The following is a 22,973-nucleotide window of genomic DNA, read 5'->3' on the forward strand; positions in this document are numbered from 1 at the left end:
CCCACAGTTACTGAGAAAACACGGGGAGCCGTAACTTCTTTCTGGGACATTAGTGCAGCAGTGGCCCTGAAGTGCAGCAGTAGCCCCTTCGTTATGAATAACACTATTTCAAACTGTATCAGGCCAAACTGTGTAGATTAAATGGCCTTAAATTAGAAGTTGAAATGGGATGAAGAATGGATCTCTGGGTTTGGGTTTTGCAGGGATGCACAGTGCTTGGTTTGGAAAATTAACTTGTAGAAATATATCCATGAAGTTCATGTACTGTACCAAGTCTCTGTGAATAATTTTTCCCAAGTAATTAAAAATGCAAGTGCTATTAAAACCCAGAATTGATGAGCCTAGTCCATGCTAAATCAGAGAATCACTGAGGCTGGAAAAGGACTTCAAGATGGGAATTGACTCAATCACGTCTTCAGTAGAAGTTATGTACCAAGCTATGTAAGAAATGCTTAAAAGTCTGTACCTGTCTCATGGCACAAAACATTTGAATAAAAGAAACAATCTGCATTTTCAGATGAGGACAGGAATGCTTTTAATTCCCATAAATCGCTCTCACTGTCAGGCAGGAGGTCAGGCAGGAGGGCTTTATCCTTTATCTCACTTAAAGACTAATAGCCAAAAAGTTCTCTCTCTCTCTCTCTCTCTCTCTCTGTTTTTTTTTTTTTTTTTTTTTTTTTTTTTTTTTGTTTGTTTGTTTGTTTGTTTTCATGGTAAGAAACCTGAGCTTGAATATGTTCACATTTGGATGAGGTAAATTTCTCCCCAGAAGTGAATGTCTTTCCTTTAAATATAAGTGGAGCCAGGGAGAAGGATTCAGATGTGGATGTGGTTTAAATGTTTAAATTTAAACCACATATGATCAGATAACAGTTTAAATGACTGTTATCTGATCATATGAAACCCAGCCATGTATCTCAGTTGCGCCCGTAAAGGTTGACATTCATATCTCTTGTTTTCAAGATCTTTTAAATAACTAGATCTAATGAGGCTGATACTTGCCTGAAAAATGCGTTATTTGAGCTTTCCTTTAAAAGCAGAGGTCCTTACAAGTTTTTGTACCTATAATTGGCAAAAACAGCTTGTTTGTACATCGTTAATTCATCTTACATTTTATCCTCCCTAGGAGAAAACAGTATCTGTAGGCTGTTTAGAAATAAAATGTGGATGGGAGGTTAGTTTTCTAAGCCTATATTTAATAACTTACTTAATTCCCCAAAACACTGTGTGTGTAAATATCAGAGAGGTGACTAAATGTGGAATCAGGAATCTAACATAGATTTCCAAATAATACAGTCTTAACCTTATGATTCTAGAATAGATCGGTACAGTCAAAGTAGGAGTTCTGTCACCTTTTCGTTACACTGCCTTGACCCGTGAGTGCAGATGCCATAGTTGGAAAAAAATAATTCCTACTTGCTACAGCTGGAGAAGACCAAGAGTGATTTGATTGCAGTGTGCCTACCCCACAGAGCATTTTGCCTTCCCAGGGTTTCTTCACCCAGTGGCTGAGCAAAAGAGGGCTCCCACCCCTGCTGTCCCCTCCAACATGTGCTGCAGGACGTGGTCAGATGATGCCTTCTGTAGGGCAAAAGGAGTGGACACCTTTAAGGACCACCACCCTTTTCACATCAGCCCCAAGCTTTACCTTTATTAAAAAAATCCTGCACTAGCTTTATGAGTCTAGATAAAATATATGTTCAATAAATGTAAAATGTCAGTAAATAGGAAAATGGTATTTATAACTGGGCTGCTAAGCAATCATTAAAGCGAAAAAACATTGAGCTATAGTGCCGTGTTGCAGCTTTACAGATAATATGGTGTCTGTACAAAGAAATCGATATGTCACAATTTTGAATTCCTTGGCACCTTTTAATTTCCAGAGCTCATCTTTCTTCGGATCCTGACATGCATCACGGGCAGACACGCAACGAGCCCCATGACGACCACCAGCTCCTGTCTTGCAGGGCTCAGTGCGCTACGTTCACAGCAGCTCTTTCGGGTACCTGCCACTACGTGTTAGTCATCCTTCGCTAGAAGCCAATGTGCCACGGAACTGAAAACTGTAATTTAGTTCACCGAGTCTGAGAAAGGAACCTCGTTCCAGTTCCTCCTATCTGGACTCAATCTCTGGTCTCAATGGTGTTCCTGGTGAAAAGATCAATTCTTCACAAGACTATTGCACCGTGGGCAGTACTGAAGACTGGGCTGCAGAAGGAGGGAAGGAGTGGTGCAGGGGCTGAACCTGTTCCTGAGGAAAATGCGGGCAGAGCGGTTTGGGGCAGTACGGAGAGGGGCTGCTGTGCTGCTTTGCTGCTGCCCGCCCTAGCCCTGTCAGCTGCCAGCAGCACTCGTCCAGGTTTTCGTGACCGCACCCATGAGCTATCAATAAAAGCACATACTGCCTGCTTGTTAAATTCCCAGTTTGCTCTTAGCCACAGCCACACTGAGCCTGAGCACATCTGGGAAAGCCTGAATAAATTTTCTCCAGCTGTAGGTTTCAAGTGATGATTCCTTGCTTTAGAATCGCCTTTTACACATAGTCAGCTATTCGGTCAAATGCACACTCATGCAATATGCAAACGCAAAATTAAAAGCGAAGGATTTTAAATGTGGGTACTTAAAATGCACATCTCCCCAGCAGCATGATAATGGGACTTCAAGCATCAGCACTCTCTCTGATGGAAATGCCTTCCTCCCCCTCCCCACTGCTCCCTTCTGCCCTTGGGGCCCCACAGACCCTGGGGTACCGCCGAGCTGTTCCCCACACCAAGCCCCCATGGCCCCCCCCAGCATCCCCTCTCCAGCTTCCCGTCCCCCTTTCGCTCCCACTCTCCCCTTTGGGTCCTCCTCCCAAACACTGATTCGCTTTTAGTCTCTCAGAGCTGATGGTTATGCCAATATTATTGAATAAAAATGACTCAGAAATGTTGTATGTAAACCATACACCTAATGAACTTAGTCCATTAGGCAGACTTGTTAACTCATGGACGGTCCTAATGGCACCTAACATAGTGCGGCTCCAAACAAGTACTGTGGCTGTCAGAGCCCTCAAGGTTAAAAAGAAAGTGGATCAATTTGTAAGTATCCACAGAGAAAATGAGCATGGACTACACAACTCTCACCTGGGAGCCAGGTACTGAATGCCTGTTTTGGAAAATAATGCTAAATATAAGAGTATTTATTGATCTCTCTGTTGAGATGGCACCCGTTTTTCTGGGCTACATTTGGTTTTCCCCTTCGCCAGACCTTAATCCTATCAGGACACTGAAAGCACTGGATAATAATAAACAAAAATGTACTTTCTCTGGAAGTACAGGAATTGAGAGGGAGACAAATACATAATTGGCTATCTGAGAACCATAAGAGAGATTCTGGCTTACCCAGCACATGGATTTAGTGAGAATTACAGTGTATGTGCAGAGCCTAATGAAAGCGAGTCAGGAGCGTAACACGATCAGCGGGGTCTGTCTCCGAGGCACAGCACACCAGTGCATTTACCGAGGCGGAGAAGGTAACATTTAAATTATTTGGATTTTCTCTATTATTATTGCGTGAATCACAGAGGAGATGGTATTTACATACGGACGGATCTGGCTGTGGGGATGCAGTGCTGTACATAGCGCCACGAGCTGAGAGGACAGAGACAGCTCAGCACAAAGGATGGTTTGCAGGATGAAGGGACAAGCTCCAGCTCCTTCCCATAGCCTCACCTGCCCTGGCCAAGGCACAGACCGTGGTTTCTGACTCCCAGCCCTGGTTCCCCCACCACCTTCCCAGCCCCAGCATCACGGCGTTACCCTGACCATACACCAGCACTGCCACAAATCCCACTGCTCCCGTGGTGACTCATTGGGGACTACAGGCTGCCAGCCGCTGGTATCCTTCCCAAATGCCTGCAGGTCTTGCCAGCCATTGAAGTTGCCTGGATGTATTTCTGTTTGGAGGTAAAGGCTTTCAGTTCCAGTTCAGAAATGTCTCAGGGTGTTACTCAACAAACAGAAATGCAGAATTGCCTGGGCTTTTTTCTTTCCTGGGCTTGGTTTCCTTGAGGTTCCCGAAAGAGGAAGGCAGCCCCGATGCCAAGAGGTATTTTATCGCATGGCTTGTTTTCCTGTGTCACTTCTCTTCCCAGAGTGTGCTCTGACAGTTGTTACCACCTTGCTTTTCCCTGTCTCTGCATGGGTATGCCCCCACCTGGACGTTTTGTGCTGATGTTTCCTCGTGGAGACATACTGACCTTTTAGACGATTTGTGCTTAACTAGAAGCAGGAGACTGGCTCCAGTTTAACAGAGATATTCATGTGTCTAAAGCCAAGTCTAAAGGATTTTGCCAGGCCCTCCAGCTCCCTCAGGACAGTGTCCTCACCTCCAACGTGACCTGTGGGATGTGGGTTCTGCCCCAGGTCTGCTTCCAGCTGGGCACCCGCTCTGCAAACAGCTTCAAAAGGACACGGTAATAGAAAATGGGGAATCCAGGATCCGCAGCAGTGATGTTTCTATGGAGTATTCAACATTTTTTTACTGCAGAATAGAATGGGAGAATCAGTCTTATGTGAAAATAGGTTTAGGTTGCATTCTGGGCAGTTATATTTTTAATTCTGCTTAATGAGGTTAATGGCTTTTGCTCAGTTTAAAGACAGAGGTCCTGTCATCCCCGTTCCAGGTTCCTTTACACCCATGAGTTTACGGTGCTCTGTATCACATCTGCTGCTTTATTCAGGACCAGCAAAATAATCTATCCCCATATATCAGCACATAATGTGTCCTTATTTTTTTTATTTATTATACCCAATGTGAATTTCTACAAAAGAAATGTAAGAATGGGGAAAAAAGGGCTCCAGCTTTTTTCAGTGCTCTATGACCCCCCCCCCCCAAAACAGCTTGGAGATGGGCCATCAGGCCACTGTCTTGGAGGAAACTCAAGAGCTAATCTTTCCATCCCAAGATTAGGCCTCACACGGCCATCCCTCTCTTTTCTCCTTCCCAGTAATCCCTGCTCTCTGCATACTTACATCATCCATTTATTTATTTTTGTAAACTGTGGCTCTGATTTCCCATAAGCATAAGCGACGCTGACTGACCCCTGCAGCCCATCACTTGTATTAAGGATGACTCTGACTCCACCATGGTCTCTCACTCTTATTGCTGAGTATTTTCTTTGCACACTTCAACAAACGTGATCCCAAATTAGATTTTTCTATAGATAAGTAGCTGGACACATCATCCATACTCACCGATGGAAGGAAATGTTTAGCTGGACATAATTACCTCAACCGTTGACCATCCTGCCCGATGAGAAGCCTTGTGCTACATGACATCCCTTCTTCTGCCATGCAGACATTTTCAGAACAGCTGGGAGCTGCACCATTCGCCTGCACGCTGATCTCTGACGAGTAAATGTTGCTCAAACAGTTTTTGTCAGCGTTGATTTACTTGCTTTGTTTGTTTGTTTGGGGCTTTAATAATAGTATTAAAAGTCTTTGCTCCTGATGTATTTGACATTGTGCTGTTGGTCCATTAGGATTTGTTTGAGTGCTGTGCATTATTTTTAATTTGCATTCACAGTATGCTCTGTAATAACTCACCCTTGATTCGAGCAATGGATGCTGTGCATTTGTATTAACAACAGTGCTAATTTGTGCAATGTGTAGCAAAATTCTTTACAAAAGAATATTTAGCACTTCGTGTCCTTTAGCATAGGAAACCAGAGTTTCCAAATAACAATGTAATTTTTTCTCAGAAAATTGTTCCTGGGATAACTGTAATGGGAAGGATTTCAAATTGGATGGAAATCATTGACACAAGCTGCTGTCGATGACAAAAGTTTACATGGTTTCAGAAGCAATTAGACACAATTATGGAAGAAAAATCTATGAAAGGCAACCAAACCCACAGATAGCTGATCTATTGATTGCTGGAAGCTGAGAAAGGATCTAGGGATGGATCGTTGCATGCCTCTTCCCCAGGAGTCTGCTGCTGAGTGCTGCCTGAAGAACATGCTGTTCTCACCTGACCCACTGCAGCCTTTCTTATAGTGTCACGTTAAGAAGTCACACTGAGTGCATTTAGGAAGAAGTGAGAGCAGAAAAAAGAAGTCTTTACCTTCAGGTTAACAACTTGCAAGTTGTCAGGAATTCTGCATTAAAATCCTCCTTTGTATCTAATTAGTATTCAGATCCTCTTCTGCCCATTAGCTTCCTTCAGAAGAACATACACATTGGATTGCGCTACAATCATGGGCATATCAACACCAGCCGTGCCCTTAATTGGATGAAGTCTTGCATGGTTGCTGGCAATAGAGCACTGATTCTCAGTGTAGTTGCTGGCCTCCAGTTTGCTCCTGCTACGAGGGGCATTTTAGACAATGAACGTTTGTCTGCTGTCAGGCGGGATCACCGTTACTGGACAGTGCAAGCTGCTTACCTGCATAGACTAGAGACAGGAATGTGGAGGAGCACGAGCAATGCATTCCTCTGACAGAGAAATCACATGCAGTTAGCAACAGCAAATACCATATTCGTTTTCTGCACGGGAGGCCAGTCCTACCATCAGTGTGACATCTTATGAGACACTCAACATCTTGAGGAGTTCTCCATGTGCCCTCTTTTCATCTTGAAAGCAGAGAGCGAACAGTGCCTTACGGGATGAGCTGTCACCAGCGTTCTTGATGAGTATCTCAAAACTGGGGTACCTGTAACTGCTTTGAAACACGTGATACTTCAGCTTCTTTTGTCTAGACCTTGACACGCTGTATGCTGGCTGAATTTTGTTATTAGGTTATTATTTTAGTAAAGCCGAACTTGTAAGATCTGAAAAAAAAAATATACTGAAGAATATTAAGGAATGACTGAAGAAAAGCATAGCACCAACATAAAGTACTCACTAGTTTTGAATTTGGCTTTATTTTTTGTGTGTGTGTGTGTGTGTGTGTGTTTGTTTTAAATGGGGGTACTTGTCTCTTGCCTGGATATTTTGATCTTGGAGTTTGGCAGACAGCAACATTGTTTTTGCTGCTTATGACTATTTAAACCATGCTGCCTGGAACTACAGGTAGAAAGAAATAAAAAGTTGTGAAATTCAATGAACCAATGACTTCCTCCCAGTTTGAAATGCATTTTTATTTTATTGCTAACAGCATCTACTTCCACTGATGCCTAAACTAAGAACAGTAGGCTCACACCTACACCTCACTCTGAATACTTCCATGTTTTACCACAATGTGGGACTCCAGTTTCACCGAATACCTTTGGTACCTTGGTCCTCTTCCTAATTGTACCAACTCCCCTCCCCTCCTGTTTGGAATAGCTAATATCCCTGTGACAGCCACTGCTTAGATAAGAAGGCAGCATTAGGAAAGCGTTTAATGAACATTAATTGCTTCTTAATATGATTTAGCCGCTGGAAATAAGGTGGCTGTAGCAGCACCATGTGACCAGGCAGCCCTACAGGCATCACCAGGCTTCTTTTGAGATGCAATCCCATCAGCCTGAGGGGAACAGACCTTCACAGATGATACCCAGGGCCGTATTTTATTTTTCCAAATTAGCAGCTAAGTAGGGTTGTAGGAACGCGGTGGCAAAGTCATCATGACACCACCTGGCTGATTAGTGATCTCTTCCTTCTGTGCAAGCCAGCAATTAGCAGTTCTCACCGACTCCAGAAGCTAATGGGAATCAGAAGCTGGGGGCCACTGCCAAGATGCAGCAGCTTCCAGCTGTCAGGAAGGGGATGGGATGGGACACGGTCCTCTTCTGCAAGGCTTCTTGGGCACCTGTGCCTTTATCTTTTTGACCTCTATGCTAGGTTATGAGAAACTGTTGCTCCTGATGTGACAACACAATGGAAGAGACACATACAATAGTTGAATCCAGCATTCCTAAATTCAAATTCTGATTTACCATCGATTCTTGACTCATCCTTTAGTTAGGTCATTAAACTTCTCCACTAAGCTGCTCTGTCAGAGAATTAAGGCTGTTAACACCTACAGATACTGTGACAATCAATCAATAGGCATTTGTAAAGTTGTTTGTAAACAATTGCTAAGCCTAATTTAAACAGATATTGTTTATTATCTTCCCCTTTTCTTTGCAAGAACTTCAATATGATGCAAAGATTAACCTTTTGATCTGAGGAAAAAAAACAACCTGCTGGTATTAGACTGGTGTTGGCAGCAGACCTGTAGCTTGAAATACAATGTCCTTACATCACTAATTTTCCCATGGATTAGCTGACAAAGATACTTCAGAACTCATGGGAAAACTACTTCAGAAGGAAGTAACACTGAGTGGAAAAAAACAGATTTATTTTCTGGACTGTAATTCTTAGTTGTCCTTCCTTCACATCTGCTATAGAATATCATTAGACTTTCTAAAATGGAAGATTTATTGGTTTACATAGTATTTAGGGGAAATTGCAAAATAGTTTGCTAGTATTTACTAAGATAAGCAGAAATCTTTGCATTTTTCAGAGGTAACAGTGGAACTGAAGTTTCTATCATCTACTAACCAACAAACACACATTTACCTTGAAAAGCTTGACAGTTTGCCCACGTTCACATACAGTGCCAACTGGGTTTATACCACAGGCCTGAAAAGGAAATCAATTTCCCAGAAAAGGTGATTTTTATTTTTATTTTATTTTTTTTTTTCCCCAAGATGTTTACGATTTATGACAGACTCAAACCAGCAAACCTTTCTGGGACTCCAGAAGCCTTAATGCTGACTTCTGCGTTATGACTATGTACTCTGAAGCCAGGAGGGAGGCTGGGCAGCCTCTGAGGGGCTCAGTGAGCCCAGGCAATACCTGCTGCCCCTCACCATGCCAGCCCCCAGCTGCTGCCAGCACCCACGGTGCTGCTCTCCGCTGCCTTAGCAAGTGCCCTGGAACAAATAATGAGATATTTCCTGGCGTAGAGCCTCACAGCTGGTGCTGTGCAGTTCCTTTGATGGACCATAGGCATGCTGTGGCTTATTGCAATATCTAACCACTTACCAGTCAAATTACCGAGTCCCTCGTTATTCCATTTACGTAACTACAACAGGGCTCTCATTTCTGAGACTTCTCAGCCACTGATGTACAGCAGAGCAAGAAGGGAAGCTCAGATGCTAATACAGAAAACAGGAAGGATACAGAAAAAATCTGCAGATGTAAGTTGTCAGCCTGCTGGCTCTGACTGACCGGCTGCTTTAAGATGTAGCATCTCTATTACCAGTTCTCTTAATAAAGGGTGCCTAATTAAAGGTGCCTTGTCATTTGACTTCATTTCTCACAGCAGCGCTTGGCTCCGCGCAGACGCCACTAATGACAGAATTAAGAAGAAAAGAACTGCAAGCTTTACCACAGATTTATTCACCGAGGGCAATGACAACACATTTTATACAAAAAAAAACAGGCTGAGTGTGTAACTAGAGTAAGACACAGACACCAAAGCGCGGCGACCTGAGGGTACCGCTCCCCTCCAGGAGCCCCCCTCCGCCACCACCGCGGTGGAGGAGCCGCTCCCCACACGGGAGCACCCCGACCCCACAGCGGGGCAGCCGAGGAGGCGGCCCCATAGGGCTCCAACCCCACACGGCGGCCTCCTCCTGAGGGGAAAGTTGGGCGGCACGGCGCTGAGGCAGGAGGGGGGCTGATGGCGGCGGCGCAGGGCGAGGGGCGGGGCGCGGCGCCCCTGTGCTGCCATGGCCGCCTCCCCCTGCCCGCCGCCCGCCTTAAATACTATGGGGCGGCCGCCGCTGCGGCGGGAGCCGCCGCCGAGCGCACCATGCGGGCTGTCATCGCCTTGGCCGCGGCGCTGGGCAGCCTGCTGCTGGCCGCCTGCCTCCTGCGCCTGGGCGGCGAGCGGCCGCTCCGAGCCAGGTAAAGGGCGAGGGGAGAAGGAGCGGAGCGGGACGGGGCTGGGCTGGGCTGGGCTGGGCTGGGCTCGGCAGCCCCCGGAGCTGCTTCGTGGGGCAGGGAGCGGCGCGGCTGGCGGGCGGTGGGGGCTCGGGCAGCGGTGTTGTCAACTTTGTTTTGCCGTCAGGGGCTGGGAGGAGGAGGCAGAAGGAGCGCCCGGCACGCCGAAAGTGGTGCGAGCCCTCAGAGCCCCCCCGCCGCCCCTTCCTCGCAGCGGGAACAGGTAGGGGCTGCCCGGCTGCTTGCTGGAGGTGGCTGCGTTACTCAGGGTCTGCGGGAGCGCTCACCTGCCCCTGCTCCCACTCCTTCAGCCTTTCTGTCGGGGGTGGGCATCTTAGCATCCTCATCGGGGCGAGCCCATGGGGCTGAGAAGGTGCAAATCCACTTTGCCTGGGGTGTGTGGGTCCCATGGTGGGGCCTCGTGGTGCCGGCTGGCACTCGGGTGCTGGTTCTGAGCCCGGGGAAATGTTGCGGGTGGCAGCTTGGTTACAGCCGGTGCAAAAAGTCCTGGCAGACACCTTCCAGGTGCCTTTATCCGCCTTTAAGGTGGGGCTGAGGCTGGGTAGTGCTGTGACCACCTTTTAATGTGTGTTCTGCTAAAAACACACATTGCTCCTCCAAAATCCTAAGCCAGCTGTGCAAAGCCTTTGCCATTTCGCGGAGCATCTTCTCAGGAGTCCTTTAGTCCGATCCCATACCTCGGTCTTTTGCATCACCCTAAATCTTTGCTTTACAGCCTGCTAATTTACACTGGAAGTTTGATAAGAAAATGCCTGGTTAAATCAGCTGTGAAACAAGTTGTGCCATACATGCAGGTATCAGCAGTAACACCGATGTTTTTGTCCTCAAGTCTTTGCGCACTGTAGGAAAACTAATAGTGCAGAAGGGGATGGTGCATCCCCACGTGAGATGCTGCCATCTAAGAAGTAGTTTGCAAATATTTTTGCAAATATTGTCTTTACGTTATATGACCACGTTAGCATTGCAGTTCCAATGGGGGGGAGAAAAAAACACAGAAAGAACATGGGAGCTGAGTCTTTAACTGAAGCTGCGATGTCCTGGCTATACTGAAGTCAGTGGTGACACTGCAGGCAACCTTTCTGAGGCCAGCATTTCATCTATTTTAACTGAAATTTGAGGCTGAAACAGCATATGCTCTCCTTAAGTGAATGCAAGTGACAGTGGTCTTAATAACCCTTGCAACGTACCCCAGCAGTAGGTCTATTACACGTTTCCAGTGAGAGACCCCTGTACTCCATACCTCAATATTTTGAACTTCCATAAGTTTGTAACATTGTTCAAAATCAGAGTGAAAGGAAAGAACAGGAGCATTTGCAGACTTCGAGCTGCTATTATGTTCTTCTAGCCTGCTTCTCTTTCCTTGTTCATTTTTCCCTTTCTGCCTTTTTCCCTTCTTTTCCACTCCTTACAGTTTATTGGCTTTGCAGTATGTGCTCTGTTCTGCTTTTTTTTTCTTTTTCTTTTTTTTTTTTCTAGCTGTCTCTCCATTCTCATTTCCACTCTGTTTTGTGTTATGTCTGTGGTTCCCCCCTGCAACCGTCTTCTCATACTCTGCCTTTCCCTGCTTGTTTCTGAGCTGCAGTCTCCTGCCACTCAGCTCTGTGTGCTAAACCATGGAGTCAAATTGACTAGAAATGCTGCTGGCAGAGAGCACTTCAGAGAGCAGAATCTAGCCACTTCCCATCTGCTTTAGTACACACACACAACTGGAGCAAAGAAAGTGGAAGCAACACATACCAGAGAGGGTTGAAAATTCACCGTGTGCATGGGTCAGTTGTTAATCTCTGTAACAAGGCAAGCGAGCGTGAGGTTTTAAATACATGTTTTTCATTAAACTACTTGAAGGATTCTGACACCAAAGTGGAGCCAGTTTCCCTCAACCTGAAATCATATATTTTAGTGACTAAGTGACTGCAAAAGTACAATAAGTGAATTATTCTTCCAAAAAGCTTCACTTCACTGTAGCTCCAATAGCTGTAGAGTGGAGGGGTGGCTTGCTGGCTGAGTCCAAAAGGGGATGTTCTTTCTCACCTGAGTGACTGTGCTTGGTAGGCTGTCCTTTGTGGCACATGTTTGGCATCTGAGGAAGGAGAGAGTGAGCTGCGGGACTGACCAGGAGCCACGATTTAATCCAGAGAGCAGCTGGAGTGGGCAGGGAGCCATGCTGTAGGGATTTCATCCAGACAGCAGCTGGACTGGGCCTGGCTGAGGGCCATGCTGGAGAGATGTGATCCAGAGAGCATCTGGACTCGTTCAGGAGATTCAGACCAATCCCTCAGTGATGGAGATGGATGATGTGGGCAGTAGGAATTAGACTCCAGTTTTTGGTGGGATTTTGTTGCAGTCTCCATGAGTATGGCAAAAGCACAGAAGAGTCCATGGCTGAAAGTTTGTGTAGGGATTAGTGGATTTTTGAATCAGATGAGACACAGTTAGTATGTTGATGCATAAAACTAGGAACAATCTTTAGGAGAACTACACTTTGGGAAGGCTGCACCAAAAGTACCCTGAAGGTTTGAACAGCCGTGCTGCGTTGCTGACAGCAACGTCCTCCCCTGTATAAGAATAAGAGGGTGTGCATAGGTGTTAGGTTAGACTCTGATCTCTTCATCAGTTTGACGCATTTCTCTGGCAAGCTAATATTTTTGTCACCAACTTCAGTGAGGGGGAAAAAAAAGGAAAAAAAAGGCCACTTTCCTGTTTGAACTCCAATCAGAATTAGTAGCTTAGGTGATCTTTAGAACCGCAAGCTAACCTTTGCTCTTATTGTGATTTCCTTTGCTGTTGGATGCATATTTGTAATCAAACATCTCCTGAAGAATCTCTAAGACCCTATTATTCCGTTGCCTTGCAATAATGGAAGCTAATCTGCTCTTTCACTTTGAGTAATTCTTTTTCAAAAGGATGAAACTGAAAGATGAAAGGATGGAAAGCAGGAGCTTGGTTCAGACTGTCTTAGATATCTAGGCAGCTACTATGTGCAGCAGTGTTTAATTAGACAGTGACTGGGCACCTGAAGTTCTCTGAAGATCATGATAACCTTGAAGATGTGTTTTTGTCTCTTACAAGACATTTCATACCGCTTTTCCTTGTTAAATGTTAGAAATCTCAAACGATGTGACTGCCTCTGCAGTGTGATTTCCAGTTTTTGCCTTGGATTTACTTCACAGCCTCTATCTGTTAGAAGGGTTTCTTAGTGAAAACACAACCATTGCTAGCAAGACTTCTCTAGTAGTTCCCCAATGTTTTTTTTCATGTAACTGGTATCATTTCTACTGCAATGGGATTGTTCTCTAGCAAATCCTCATGTCTGTGCCTCATACCATCCCCTCATGTTTTAAGCTGTAACTGCAGGTACAGCTTAAACTTGCCTAGGCCAACAGTGCAACCAAAAAAGTAATCCTGCGCTTGTCCCACCTTTAGACACTCAGTTCTCCCTCCCTGCTTGTGTTTGTGCCAGCAGATGTGTTTGTGCTAGTGCTCATCACGGGAGGATGTCTATATTGAGAGGACCTAGGTAGCCTTTCCCTCATCATGGAGCTGCCATGAGTGTGCTACGTTAAGGTTGAGCAGGAAATCCAGCTCCTTTTGCACTGTGGCATATTGAGCAGATAAATAACTCCAGCTCCTACCAGGAAGGTGAAAATAGCCTTTTCAAGCACTATGTATGTACATTTTATATACGAGCACTAACAAGGCAGCAGTACCCTGAAGAACTGACCACCGCTGTTCTTTTATTCTGTGTGCATTGCCTATTTTAGGGCACTCTTACTATTTTCCTAATTTACTCTCTGTCCTTGCAGGTTGAAGGCAAGCACAGCGTAGAGGCTGTTGGGGTAATTGAACAGTGGGAGGAAGTGATTGAGGAGCTAAGAGTAAACAAGTTAGTATTGATACAGGGTTTCATAGTTCTCCTTTCCCCAATTCCTCCCTCAGCAGTAGATCTTTATGCAGGCCTAGGGAATAAACAACTATACTTAATTAACTATGCTACAGAGACCTGTACGTTCAGTCTCCTGTCAAAATATTGCATCCTGGCAGACAGAAAGGGAAGAAGAGATGGGTTATTACCAAGATTATAAACAGTAGCTTAGTTTATTGCACAAATAATTTGCTACAGTTTAGATTAGTCAGCATTGGTGACCACTTCACTAATTTTACTGCTGTTTTAGTATTCTTTCCCTTCATTCCCAAGTGATGCATGCAGACATATCTTAAAAGCACATTTCTAAGGCATGCCTCGTGTATTAGTTCCGTGTAAATGAATAGGTGTTCAGCAGAAATCTGCTGCCTGGACACATTCATGTTCTGACAGTGGTGAAAGGTTTCCCAGCCTCTTTCAGTTCCCCTTTCTGTTTACTTGGTCCAAGTGAAACTGCTCTGTCATTCTGTCTATCATGTATGATTGTAACATCATTTTAGTGTAAGTACCTTATTTTTTTCACTTTACCCACTGTGAGACTCTGAATACTGTTTTCCATGTTGTATGCCATGCGGTTAATGGATTTTATAAATAAAAAGTATCTGATGTCATGTATAATGTTTGTGAATGCACTGGAAGGTCTACCAAATAATTTCAAAACGCAGCTTGCCTTAAAGACCTGATTTAGCATTCCTTAGATAAGCAAAAGCTCCATGGGAACTTGAACAAGGATAGTAGGATCAGTCTCTTTCACAGTTACTGTGATTAATTTTAAAAGACAAATTCTTATTCCTTACAAATATGGCTTGATAAAGCCATTTTCATAGTCCATTTCACCAAGCATTTAAATTGTGTATTGCCTTATTAATCAAGGTGTTGTGAACCTTAAAAACATCACTATATTCTTCTCATCCAATTCATTTTGAAGTGGTGTCAAAGACAGCTCTGAAGAGCACGCTTCCCAGGGAAGTAAGGATTACAGGTTTTTAACAACTAGTATTCAACTGGTAGAGTATGAGATTCAAATATAAATGAATCACTTCAAGGGAGAGATTAAGCTAGAAGGTATCCATGATCTGTATAGAACCAGAAGGATGTGAGTGTGTAGTTTTGCATGCAGAAGTTAGCCTGCCTAGCTGGAGATGCTCAGCCGGAACAGAGTTCACAGGTTTTGTGCTACATCAGGGAGACAAGAACAGGAAGACACAGAAAAAATGCAACTAGTTTTGCTGTACAGTGAGTAAATAAAGCCAAAGAGTGGGATTTTTCTCCGATGATCAGTGTGGGCTTAACTCCTTCGGCAATTAGGAGTGAAGCTATTGTTTGTTGTGGTGCTGCGAGGCAGCTGAGTCCCAAGATCTTTCAAAGATCTCATCCCAAATTCTTTAATAGTTTCCAGCTGTTTTTGTGGGAATTCTGGAGGACTGGTCTTTCAGCCCTTGGCATATCTCTGTTAAGGTATAGGTCGCAGCGCTATATTTCCTTTCCATATTTTTTTCCTGCCATACATCGTTGTTGTTTTTTTTTTTTTTTGTCCATTCTATATGCATCCACTTCCCTACTATCATCATTTTTAGGGGGATTGTGTCTTTTTGTTTTTTAAGGGGCTTCCCTTTTCTTTCCATTGCCATACCACTGCTTCCCTAGAATTCCATGTTACCAGAGGTACCTGTCTGTCTGGTGACTCCCAGCACCACGGCCCCTTACAGTCCCAGGACTGAATGCTATAGGTACAGCAAAAGGGGCCTTGCATTTCCTATACAGTTTCTCAATTTAAAAGGGTATTCTGGAGCAACCTGCCTCTCCAGCCCAGTTGCTGGAACGTGATTACAAACAGTAACACACTTTTTTTGCCCTCCCTATTTCTGGTTACCTTTCATTTGTTAACACCATCCTCCTGAGAGAAGACATGTAGTTCCTGAGCTGGACACACAGACTAACAGTGTATTTGCTGTGGTCAATCCATTTTTATTATTATTATTTTTTTTTTTTTTTTTAGAATTTACATTTTATTTGTGTCCGTTGACTCTCAGGACTTAGACCCCATGTGAAGTCCATAGTACTGCATGGAAGTGGGTGCAATCCATGTCTTAAAGGCTTTTACAGTTTGAGGAAATGCTGTATTCTGTCTTTCTGTGAGTAACATATAGCATAACAGCATACTGATAAATATGGTACATGATCTTAATGTACTGTGGCTTTATTAAAGTACAGATGGTGTACTTTCTGAGTTTCTAGAATTACCATAGGAAGGATGTAGCCCTCAAGCTGTTCATACACAATTTAAAAAAAAAAAAAAAAAAAAAAAAACACCCTTCTTTCAGATTTGGGCGAGTAAGATAGGCTTTGAGAACATCTAAAACTTTAAAGGAATTTTATCAGAAATGGACCTTTCATCTGTTTTATATGTTTGAGCCAACAGATTGGTTGGCATGGTTTCCCCTTCAAGTTCTCATCTAGCTGGAGTTTACAAAGTCAGTTGCATGTAGCCTGATGTCTGCGTTGTTAGATATGTTATCTGATTTCATTGAAAAAGTTTCCATGCCGTTCCAAGCACTGAACAAAAACTGTCATCCACTAGCCATATAAATTCATGCAGTGATAAATATTGCCTGGCATGACCGTCCGAAGTGATCAGAAATCTAATCTGAGTGTGATGTCTGCACCACTCTGCGATGAATAATGCAGTGGAAGTCTGGAATGCCCCTTGCACACCCCTTTTTATTTGAATGCAAAAATCTTCTGCTCATGTGAAGCAGAGGCCACTCTAATGGTGAAAGAGGAATTCAAAAGTTTAACCTTTACTGGAAGAAGTCATTGTCTTGCATGCCTTGCAAATACGTTGCTTTATTTGTGTGTCTTTTTGCATTGAGTTAAATTTGTATGGGGAAAAAAAAAAAACACAGCAGAAATATTTTGGTGATCTGTCTTGTGTCTGCATTGTATGGATAAAGAGTGTAGATTAAGAAGTATGTTTGGTTTTCCCTACAGCTGTGCCATTTTCACCAGTCTCTATATGGATCATGGAAAAGGAAGGGAAGATTCCTTATTCCTTTTGCCTCCAGTGGTGGCTTTAAAAATGATTGTCAGGGTTTAATGACAAAATGGAACAGCAATTTATTTTGCTCATTCTTTTTTATCTGAATTCTTCCTTTTTGAATTTTTCAATTCTTGTAAATGTGTGCATAAAAAACAATTATGTATGAAAAAAAACAAGGCAACGCGCTTCAGTTGATCTTAGCGCTATGAATTTAAAATGCTAAAAGTCTGTTGAATAAAGCTTTTATTTGGTTGAGAGAATGTTATTCACTGCCTCCACTGACCTCAGGACATAAATTATCAGGAAGCTGTAAGGCCCTTCTCTGCACACGGTTGAATCTTGCTTGTGAAAGGATGTTACTTCTCCAGCGATGCCTGCAAATGCACCCAGCAGCGACCTGATCAAACCTGCAAGCCAGCTCCTGACGTGGTCTTCCTGGCAGGCTTCATGGTGAAGGTGATCTCCTCTGGCCAGCTGTGGTTCAGAAGGGCAAGGGCCATTTCTCAAGGCAGCGCCCAACGTCTTGATTTTCAGCTGTAATTAGAGACAATTGGCAGCAGTAACATGCGCTTGGTTTATGATAACAATAGTTCTTTTTTTTTTTTTTTAGGTATTGTTTATGCAGCTAAGCTTTGCCTGTAGCCATTTCTCTTTCTTGAAGCTGCAGCTTTAGAAGGATCGTTTCCAGCCTGCTGAGTTAAAAGAAGCAAAGGAGAGGAAATATGAATTAGCACTAAACAAAGTTGTTTGGGAACAGGCATTGGCTTATTCTATGAAAGGAAGGGGCAGCCCACCTGGTTCTTCTGTGTACACAGAACCACTCAAACCAAGCTGCAATAAACCTGTGTACCCAAACGTTGTAAGCAGAATACTTGCTGTCACTTACCATGTATGATTGGTAGAGTTGTGTGCTTGACCCCCTGAACTGTGTGCTTTGAGAGCCTTCTGCCCTCGCCCTTGTGTGTCACTCCTTGAAAAAGAATTAGATAAAAAGCTGTGTGCAAAGTCAGCCATGGAGCTCTCGGTGGGTAGTGCCAGCTGTTACTACACATGGAAGTCACTGCAGAACTCAAAGGGCAGAGGTTTACACTGTGTGGTCTTACCATTGCCTTCAACAAGGGGCACACTTCCTTGGGGGGCAAATTTATGGGCAACGGAAAGAAGAAAAAAAGGTGCTTTATAACTTTCCTTGAACGCCCCCAGGGTGGGTGATGCCACTGCTTCACTGGGCAACCCGTCCCAAGGCCTGACTGCTCTTTCAGAGAAGAAATTTCTCCTCATTTTCAACCTAAATGTCCCCTGGCACAACTTGAAGCCATTCCCTGTAGTCCTGTCACTAGTTACCTGTGAGAAGAGGCCAACCCCCTGCTCTCCACACCTTCCTTTCACGTAGTTGTAGAGAGCAATGAGGTCTCCCCTGAGCCTCCTCCAAACTAAACAACCCCAGTTCCCTCAGCCGCTCCTCACAGGCCTTGTGCTCCAGGCTCTTCACCAGCTTTGTAGCCCTTCTCTGGACATGCTCCAGGGCCTCGATGTCCTTCTTGTAGTGAGGGGTCCAAAGCTGAACACAGCACTAGAGGTGCAGCCTCACCAGAGCAGAGCACAGGGGGACAATCACCTCCCTGCTCCTGCTGGCTGCACTATTCCTGGTACAAGCCAGGATGCCGTTGTGGCCTTCTTGGCCGCCTGGGTACACTGCCGATGTTTGTTTAGGATTTTGTTTAAGAAGGGGAAGCTCAGGGATATCTCCATGTGTACAACTACCTGAAAGGAGGGTGTACAGAAGATGGAGCACAGGAGGTTCTGTTAGCATCAGGAAGCGGTCCTGTGCTGTGTGGGTGACAAAGCACTGGCACCATGAGAGGCTGTGGAGTTTCTCTCCTTGGAGATCTTCAAAAGCTCATGGTACAGGACATGGTAAAAGGACATGGTACAGGACAACCAGCTCTGGCCTCAGTTTTTTAACCGGTGAAGCCAAAATAGTTTTGGTCCATGTTAGTAAAGAACGATGATGCAGAAGCAGACTGCGATGTGTATGAAGCACGAAGACCCTTGTGCTTCTAGGAACAGCATGGGGTCTGTTCACTGCTGCAGCTCCCAGCCAGGAATGAATGACACAGCATCTGTGTCTCCCGTATTTCTAATTTTGGTTTGGGTAAATAGGCTGCAGTGTCCAAGTGCTCCGTAAGTAGTGAGTCAGTGGAAGGAAACCAAGAGGAATGAGGCAGGTGGAAAGATGGTGAGGAACGGCGAAAATAAAAATGATGGAGGAAGGAACATCATGATAAGTGATAATACGGAGAGCAGAAGGTTGAAAGAGGAGGGTGATTGTATGAGATTAAACCTGGGTACATGGTGAACTGAGGTGAATGAAATAAGACCGTGGTATTTCAGGCATTTACTAATTTACAGCTCAGGCTGGCAGGACTGCCAAAGCAAGAGGACCACACAGGATTTTGGTGAAAATAAGGCAACAGGAGTTAAAGATCACTGTCTGGCACTTGCATTGGTTCCTTTTACAAATATTTATTCTCACTGTGTAAATAAAGAATAAACAAGGAAGGAAGTATTAAGCTCGAGTCAATAAGTTAAGGCCCAAGTAAAATGATCCACTTCACCTGTGGTGTTTCCTATACATATTATATTGGCTCTGAATATTGCATTTCATCAACAGCTTTAGGAAATCACGTCTGCTGGAATATTTTAATGACAAATATTTTAAATATCTTCATAATGTTCAAGAGGCTTCCTGTTTCATTTAGTTCTTAATTACATTTTTCTGATTACAGTGTAAAGCAGAAAATATAATTCAGACTATGAAATAGAGTTTCTTTAAGGAATCTAATATGTTATAGTCACTAGCAGCAAACTCTCATTTTATACAAGAGCCCCACAATAGAGGTGAATAAGATTGCTTTGGTAATGTTTTCAGCTAAATTAACAGTTATTAATCTTAGTGTCACAGCAAAGTAAATGCAATGGGTCTGTCAGAATATGCTCTTTCTTTTAAAGTATGTTGCTTTTTCTCCCACCCCACTTTTTTAACAGAACAACTGCTAATAAAAATGGAATTTACCAGTTTGAACAGGCTGCGAAGTGTAAGGCGATTCAGGACAATATTTTATCATCATCAATCAAGAAGAAAAGGTAGGTGTTTGCTGTGCTTTCTGCTTTGTTTGTTTTAAATAAAAGCCTAAAATATTGTCCTCCTCTTTCACATAATTCTTGATGATATTAATGTGGAAGAGCACAACAGGAAACTGAAATTGTTCAACCAATGTTTGCTTGCATTTTTTCTTTGACAAGTTATATTTATTCTAGGTTGGATTTTCTTTTTTAATTCACAGCGTAAGTCAACAAGATTTCTTATTCTCATCTTTTACAAGGTATTTGCAAAAAGGTAGACCAGAATCTGTGAGGCATCATTTCATTCTTGAATGTCTTCTTCCTGATTGGTGAACACTCCCGCTATGAGCAACCTTAGTTAGTAGTTCTTTTCAGCATATTCACTAGATTAAGTATAGAAATGTACTAGTATAAAAACTTCTTAATTGCTCTCATTATTATAATAACTAGTGCATAGGAAACTAATTATTCAATCTTAGATACATCAAAACAAACACAATTCCATTTCTGGTTTCCACTTGCTGTTCTGCCTTTCCCTGACATGGAAAAAAATCCTTGCTATCAGCCCTGCTCAAATTCCTTCCCACTTGCTAAAGTGGAGGTAGGAAAAGCAGCCCATTACTTTTGACATGTAACATGGTGCCAATAAGGATACAGCAATAAATAAAACATTGCGAGTAAGAAGAGTGTTCTATTAGGACCAAGTGCCAGCTTAAAATTAATTATGTGCTATGGTGTCTTTAAAATTGGAAGCTTTTTTTTTTTCTTTTTTTTTCCTTCTTCTTCATTTGTGAAGAGAAGTGGAATGGAATGAGAAACAAAAACTCTGCTAAAAATAATTATGAGCTTTTCCCAATTCAAAGGACTGGGGAAGTCAAAATTTTCCTTAACACAAAAAATAAAGAACCACTGAATCATAATTTTAAATGTTCTCCTGTGCTTTCTGCCCCCTCTTCAATTTCTCTTTGCATTTTAAGATCTTCCACCCATTTTAAGTCACTATATTACCAGCATTTTGCCTTTACTATTTCAGTTCTTTTTTCCTCTTCTATAACCTCTTCTCCCGCCACTGTTCCATCTCATCATCAACATTACCATTGAAGTTTTACTCTTTTGAGAGGTGGTGCTATAGTACTATGCAACCATTCCACTGCTAGTGAGAGCTGAAACAGAGGTGGGCAAACAGAGGGCAAAGAATATAATTGAAGTGCCTGTTCAATGCCGAGAGAAGCACAAGCAGTCACTATATTGGCTCCCAAATCCAGCTCTGGTGGTATAGGTCCTGTTATCCTGTGTATTACAAAGCTGTAGAGGCTGTAGGAATGCAGACTTGCTTTTTACATCCAGAACATTTTGAAGCTGAGTTTGTAGGTGAAACGTGAGGAAATACCGGACCTTTATTTTGTGTCTAAAGAAAAAGGAGGTGAGCCATCTTCTAACGGGCAGGTGGGAAGAGCAACTGGTATTTGGAACAAAAGAGCAGAGCATTGCTTTGCGCCATGAATAGTGCAGCTCATTGCCCTTCACTGGGAGGAGCTGCTGGATGTTGGCTGCGTTTTCAATGTGTGACCCACGGGCATGGTGTAGAAATGCTTTACATTGCAGCCTGAGACTTTCAGGGATGTTCTGGACTCTCTGGCCTCTCGAGCTGGCAGAGACTGGAAAAATTTCCTAGTTTAGAGCTTGTCAGATGATTTGATAGTAAAAAATGCTATGTAAGTGGGAAGTATTATTATAACAGGTAGGTGCTGGTGGTGATAAAGAGCTTGAAATGCTGTGTTCTGCTGGCAGCTTTCCATTTTCATTCTAGAGCAAGCTCTGTGCACAGTCTCCTGAGGGCTTTAAAAACCAGTAGTTGTTTTTATAGTATTAAAGTCTCCAAAGGCACAAGAGATCCTCCATTTCTCTTGCTTTTCCTTCTGATGTTTTTCTTTTTGGTTTTGTTTCTTTCTTGAATGTAAGCTGCCAAATAGGAAGTTCTCCCTTTTTCACGTCTGCTGCTCAATTTTCCTGCTAATCAAATAGCTTTTTTTTTTTTTTTTTTTTTTTTTTTTTCCAAGTAGGTGTTAGTTCTAGCGAGTAACCAGTGGGGCTGCATCTGTCTGTCTGCTCTGACGTTTTACCTGTTGTGCCCCTACTATCTCAGCAATGCTGTCCCTGCTGTTTTCTTTTAGATAGCTGCCAAAAATTAGAAGGCACTTTGTCAGTGCCTCAACTATGTGTAATAGTCCCGCGTTAACATCGGCGTTTAAATTAGAAGGACAATGTGTACTTGATGAGTACTAGGCAAAACCAACCCCTTCCAGGTGTTATTTGCCAGCAAGACTCAAACAGTGTAAGCGAGTTTCCTACAAGAGCAAATTTCTGTAATGGCTAGGATGCAGGTGGCAGACAAAACTTGGACCGAACATGTTTCTTTCGCTATTCTCAGCACTGTAATTACTGGCTCATCCACATATTGTTAGAGTTCAATTTAACTTAATAATAAAGATATTTTAGCATCATCGAACACGTACTCTAAGTTTTCAGGTGCCAGTGGAAATACACGTATTGTTCCAGCTCTTTAAAATGAAACAGTGGAGAAAAGGACTGTCTAGGTTACAGCAGAGCCATGAAATAATATCTTGATGGCCTTCCTGGACTGATTCCATTGGAGCATGTCCCTGAGGCTCCTTTAGAGCAGGAAATGCTAAAATAGGCTTTCTGAGAGGAAAACAAAGCTTTCTGGGCTGTAAACCCAGCTGCAGCAAATCCCAGAGCTTCGTTTTGAGTCTTAAAAAAAAAATAATTAATCTATGGGAATATTGTCTGCGTTCAAGTGGAGTTCATTTCACGGAACTGACCGGCACAGACGCCTTACGCTGCTGCGGGCAGATGTGGCAGCTGCCTCGCAGAACTCCTGTCCCCAGGGATTTGCTGCTGAGATATCTCTGATGCTTGTGGTTCTGTGCCAGCACGGGCAAAGAT

The 22,973-nt window shown here is 43.5% G+C and overlaps 1 protein-coding gene and 1 long non-coding RNA gene across 4 annotated transcripts in view; one reads left to right on the plus strand and one right to left on the minus strand.

Moving 5' to 3' along the window:
* Positions 1-3,102: 3,102 nt before the first annotated feature.
* On the minus strand, positions 3,103-9,631 carry LOC311432250. Its single transcript, XR_014689915.1, has 3 exons — positions 8,995-9,631; positions 8,527-8,589; positions 3,103-6,812 (listed from the first exon to the last, which is right to left on the minus strand). It is a non-coding gene; the product is annotated as an uncharacterized lncRNA (long non-coding RNA).
* A 31-nt stretch (positions 9,632-9,662) lies between these two features.
* The window catches only part of ST8SIA6 (ST8 alpha-N-acetyl-neuraminide alpha-2,8-sialyltransferase 6), a 46,100-nt gene continuing 32,789 nt past the window's right edge, over positions 9,663-22,973 (plus strand). For 2 of the 3 annotated variants that reach the window (XM_084510510.1, XM_084510509.1), the window contains exons 1-3: positions 9,663-9,861; positions 10,025-10,120; positions 19,929-20,027. In XM_084510510.1, coding sequence (XP_084366636.1) covers positions 9,767-9,861; positions 10,025-10,120; positions 19,929-20,027 — 290 coding nt within the window. In that variant the 5' untranslated portion in view covers positions 9,663-9,766. The remainder of the gene's footprint in view (positions 9,862-10,024; positions 10,121-19,928; positions 20,028-22,973) is intronic. The other variant, XM_084510508.1, reaches the window with a different exon arrangement.

The sequence above is a fragment of the Aythya ferina genome, assembly GCF_964211825.1.
Source record: "Aythya ferina genome assembly, chromosome: 2".
Classification (NCBI taxonomy): domain Eukaryota; kingdom Metazoa; phylum Chordata; class Aves; order Anseriformes; family Anatidae; genus Aythya; species Aythya ferina.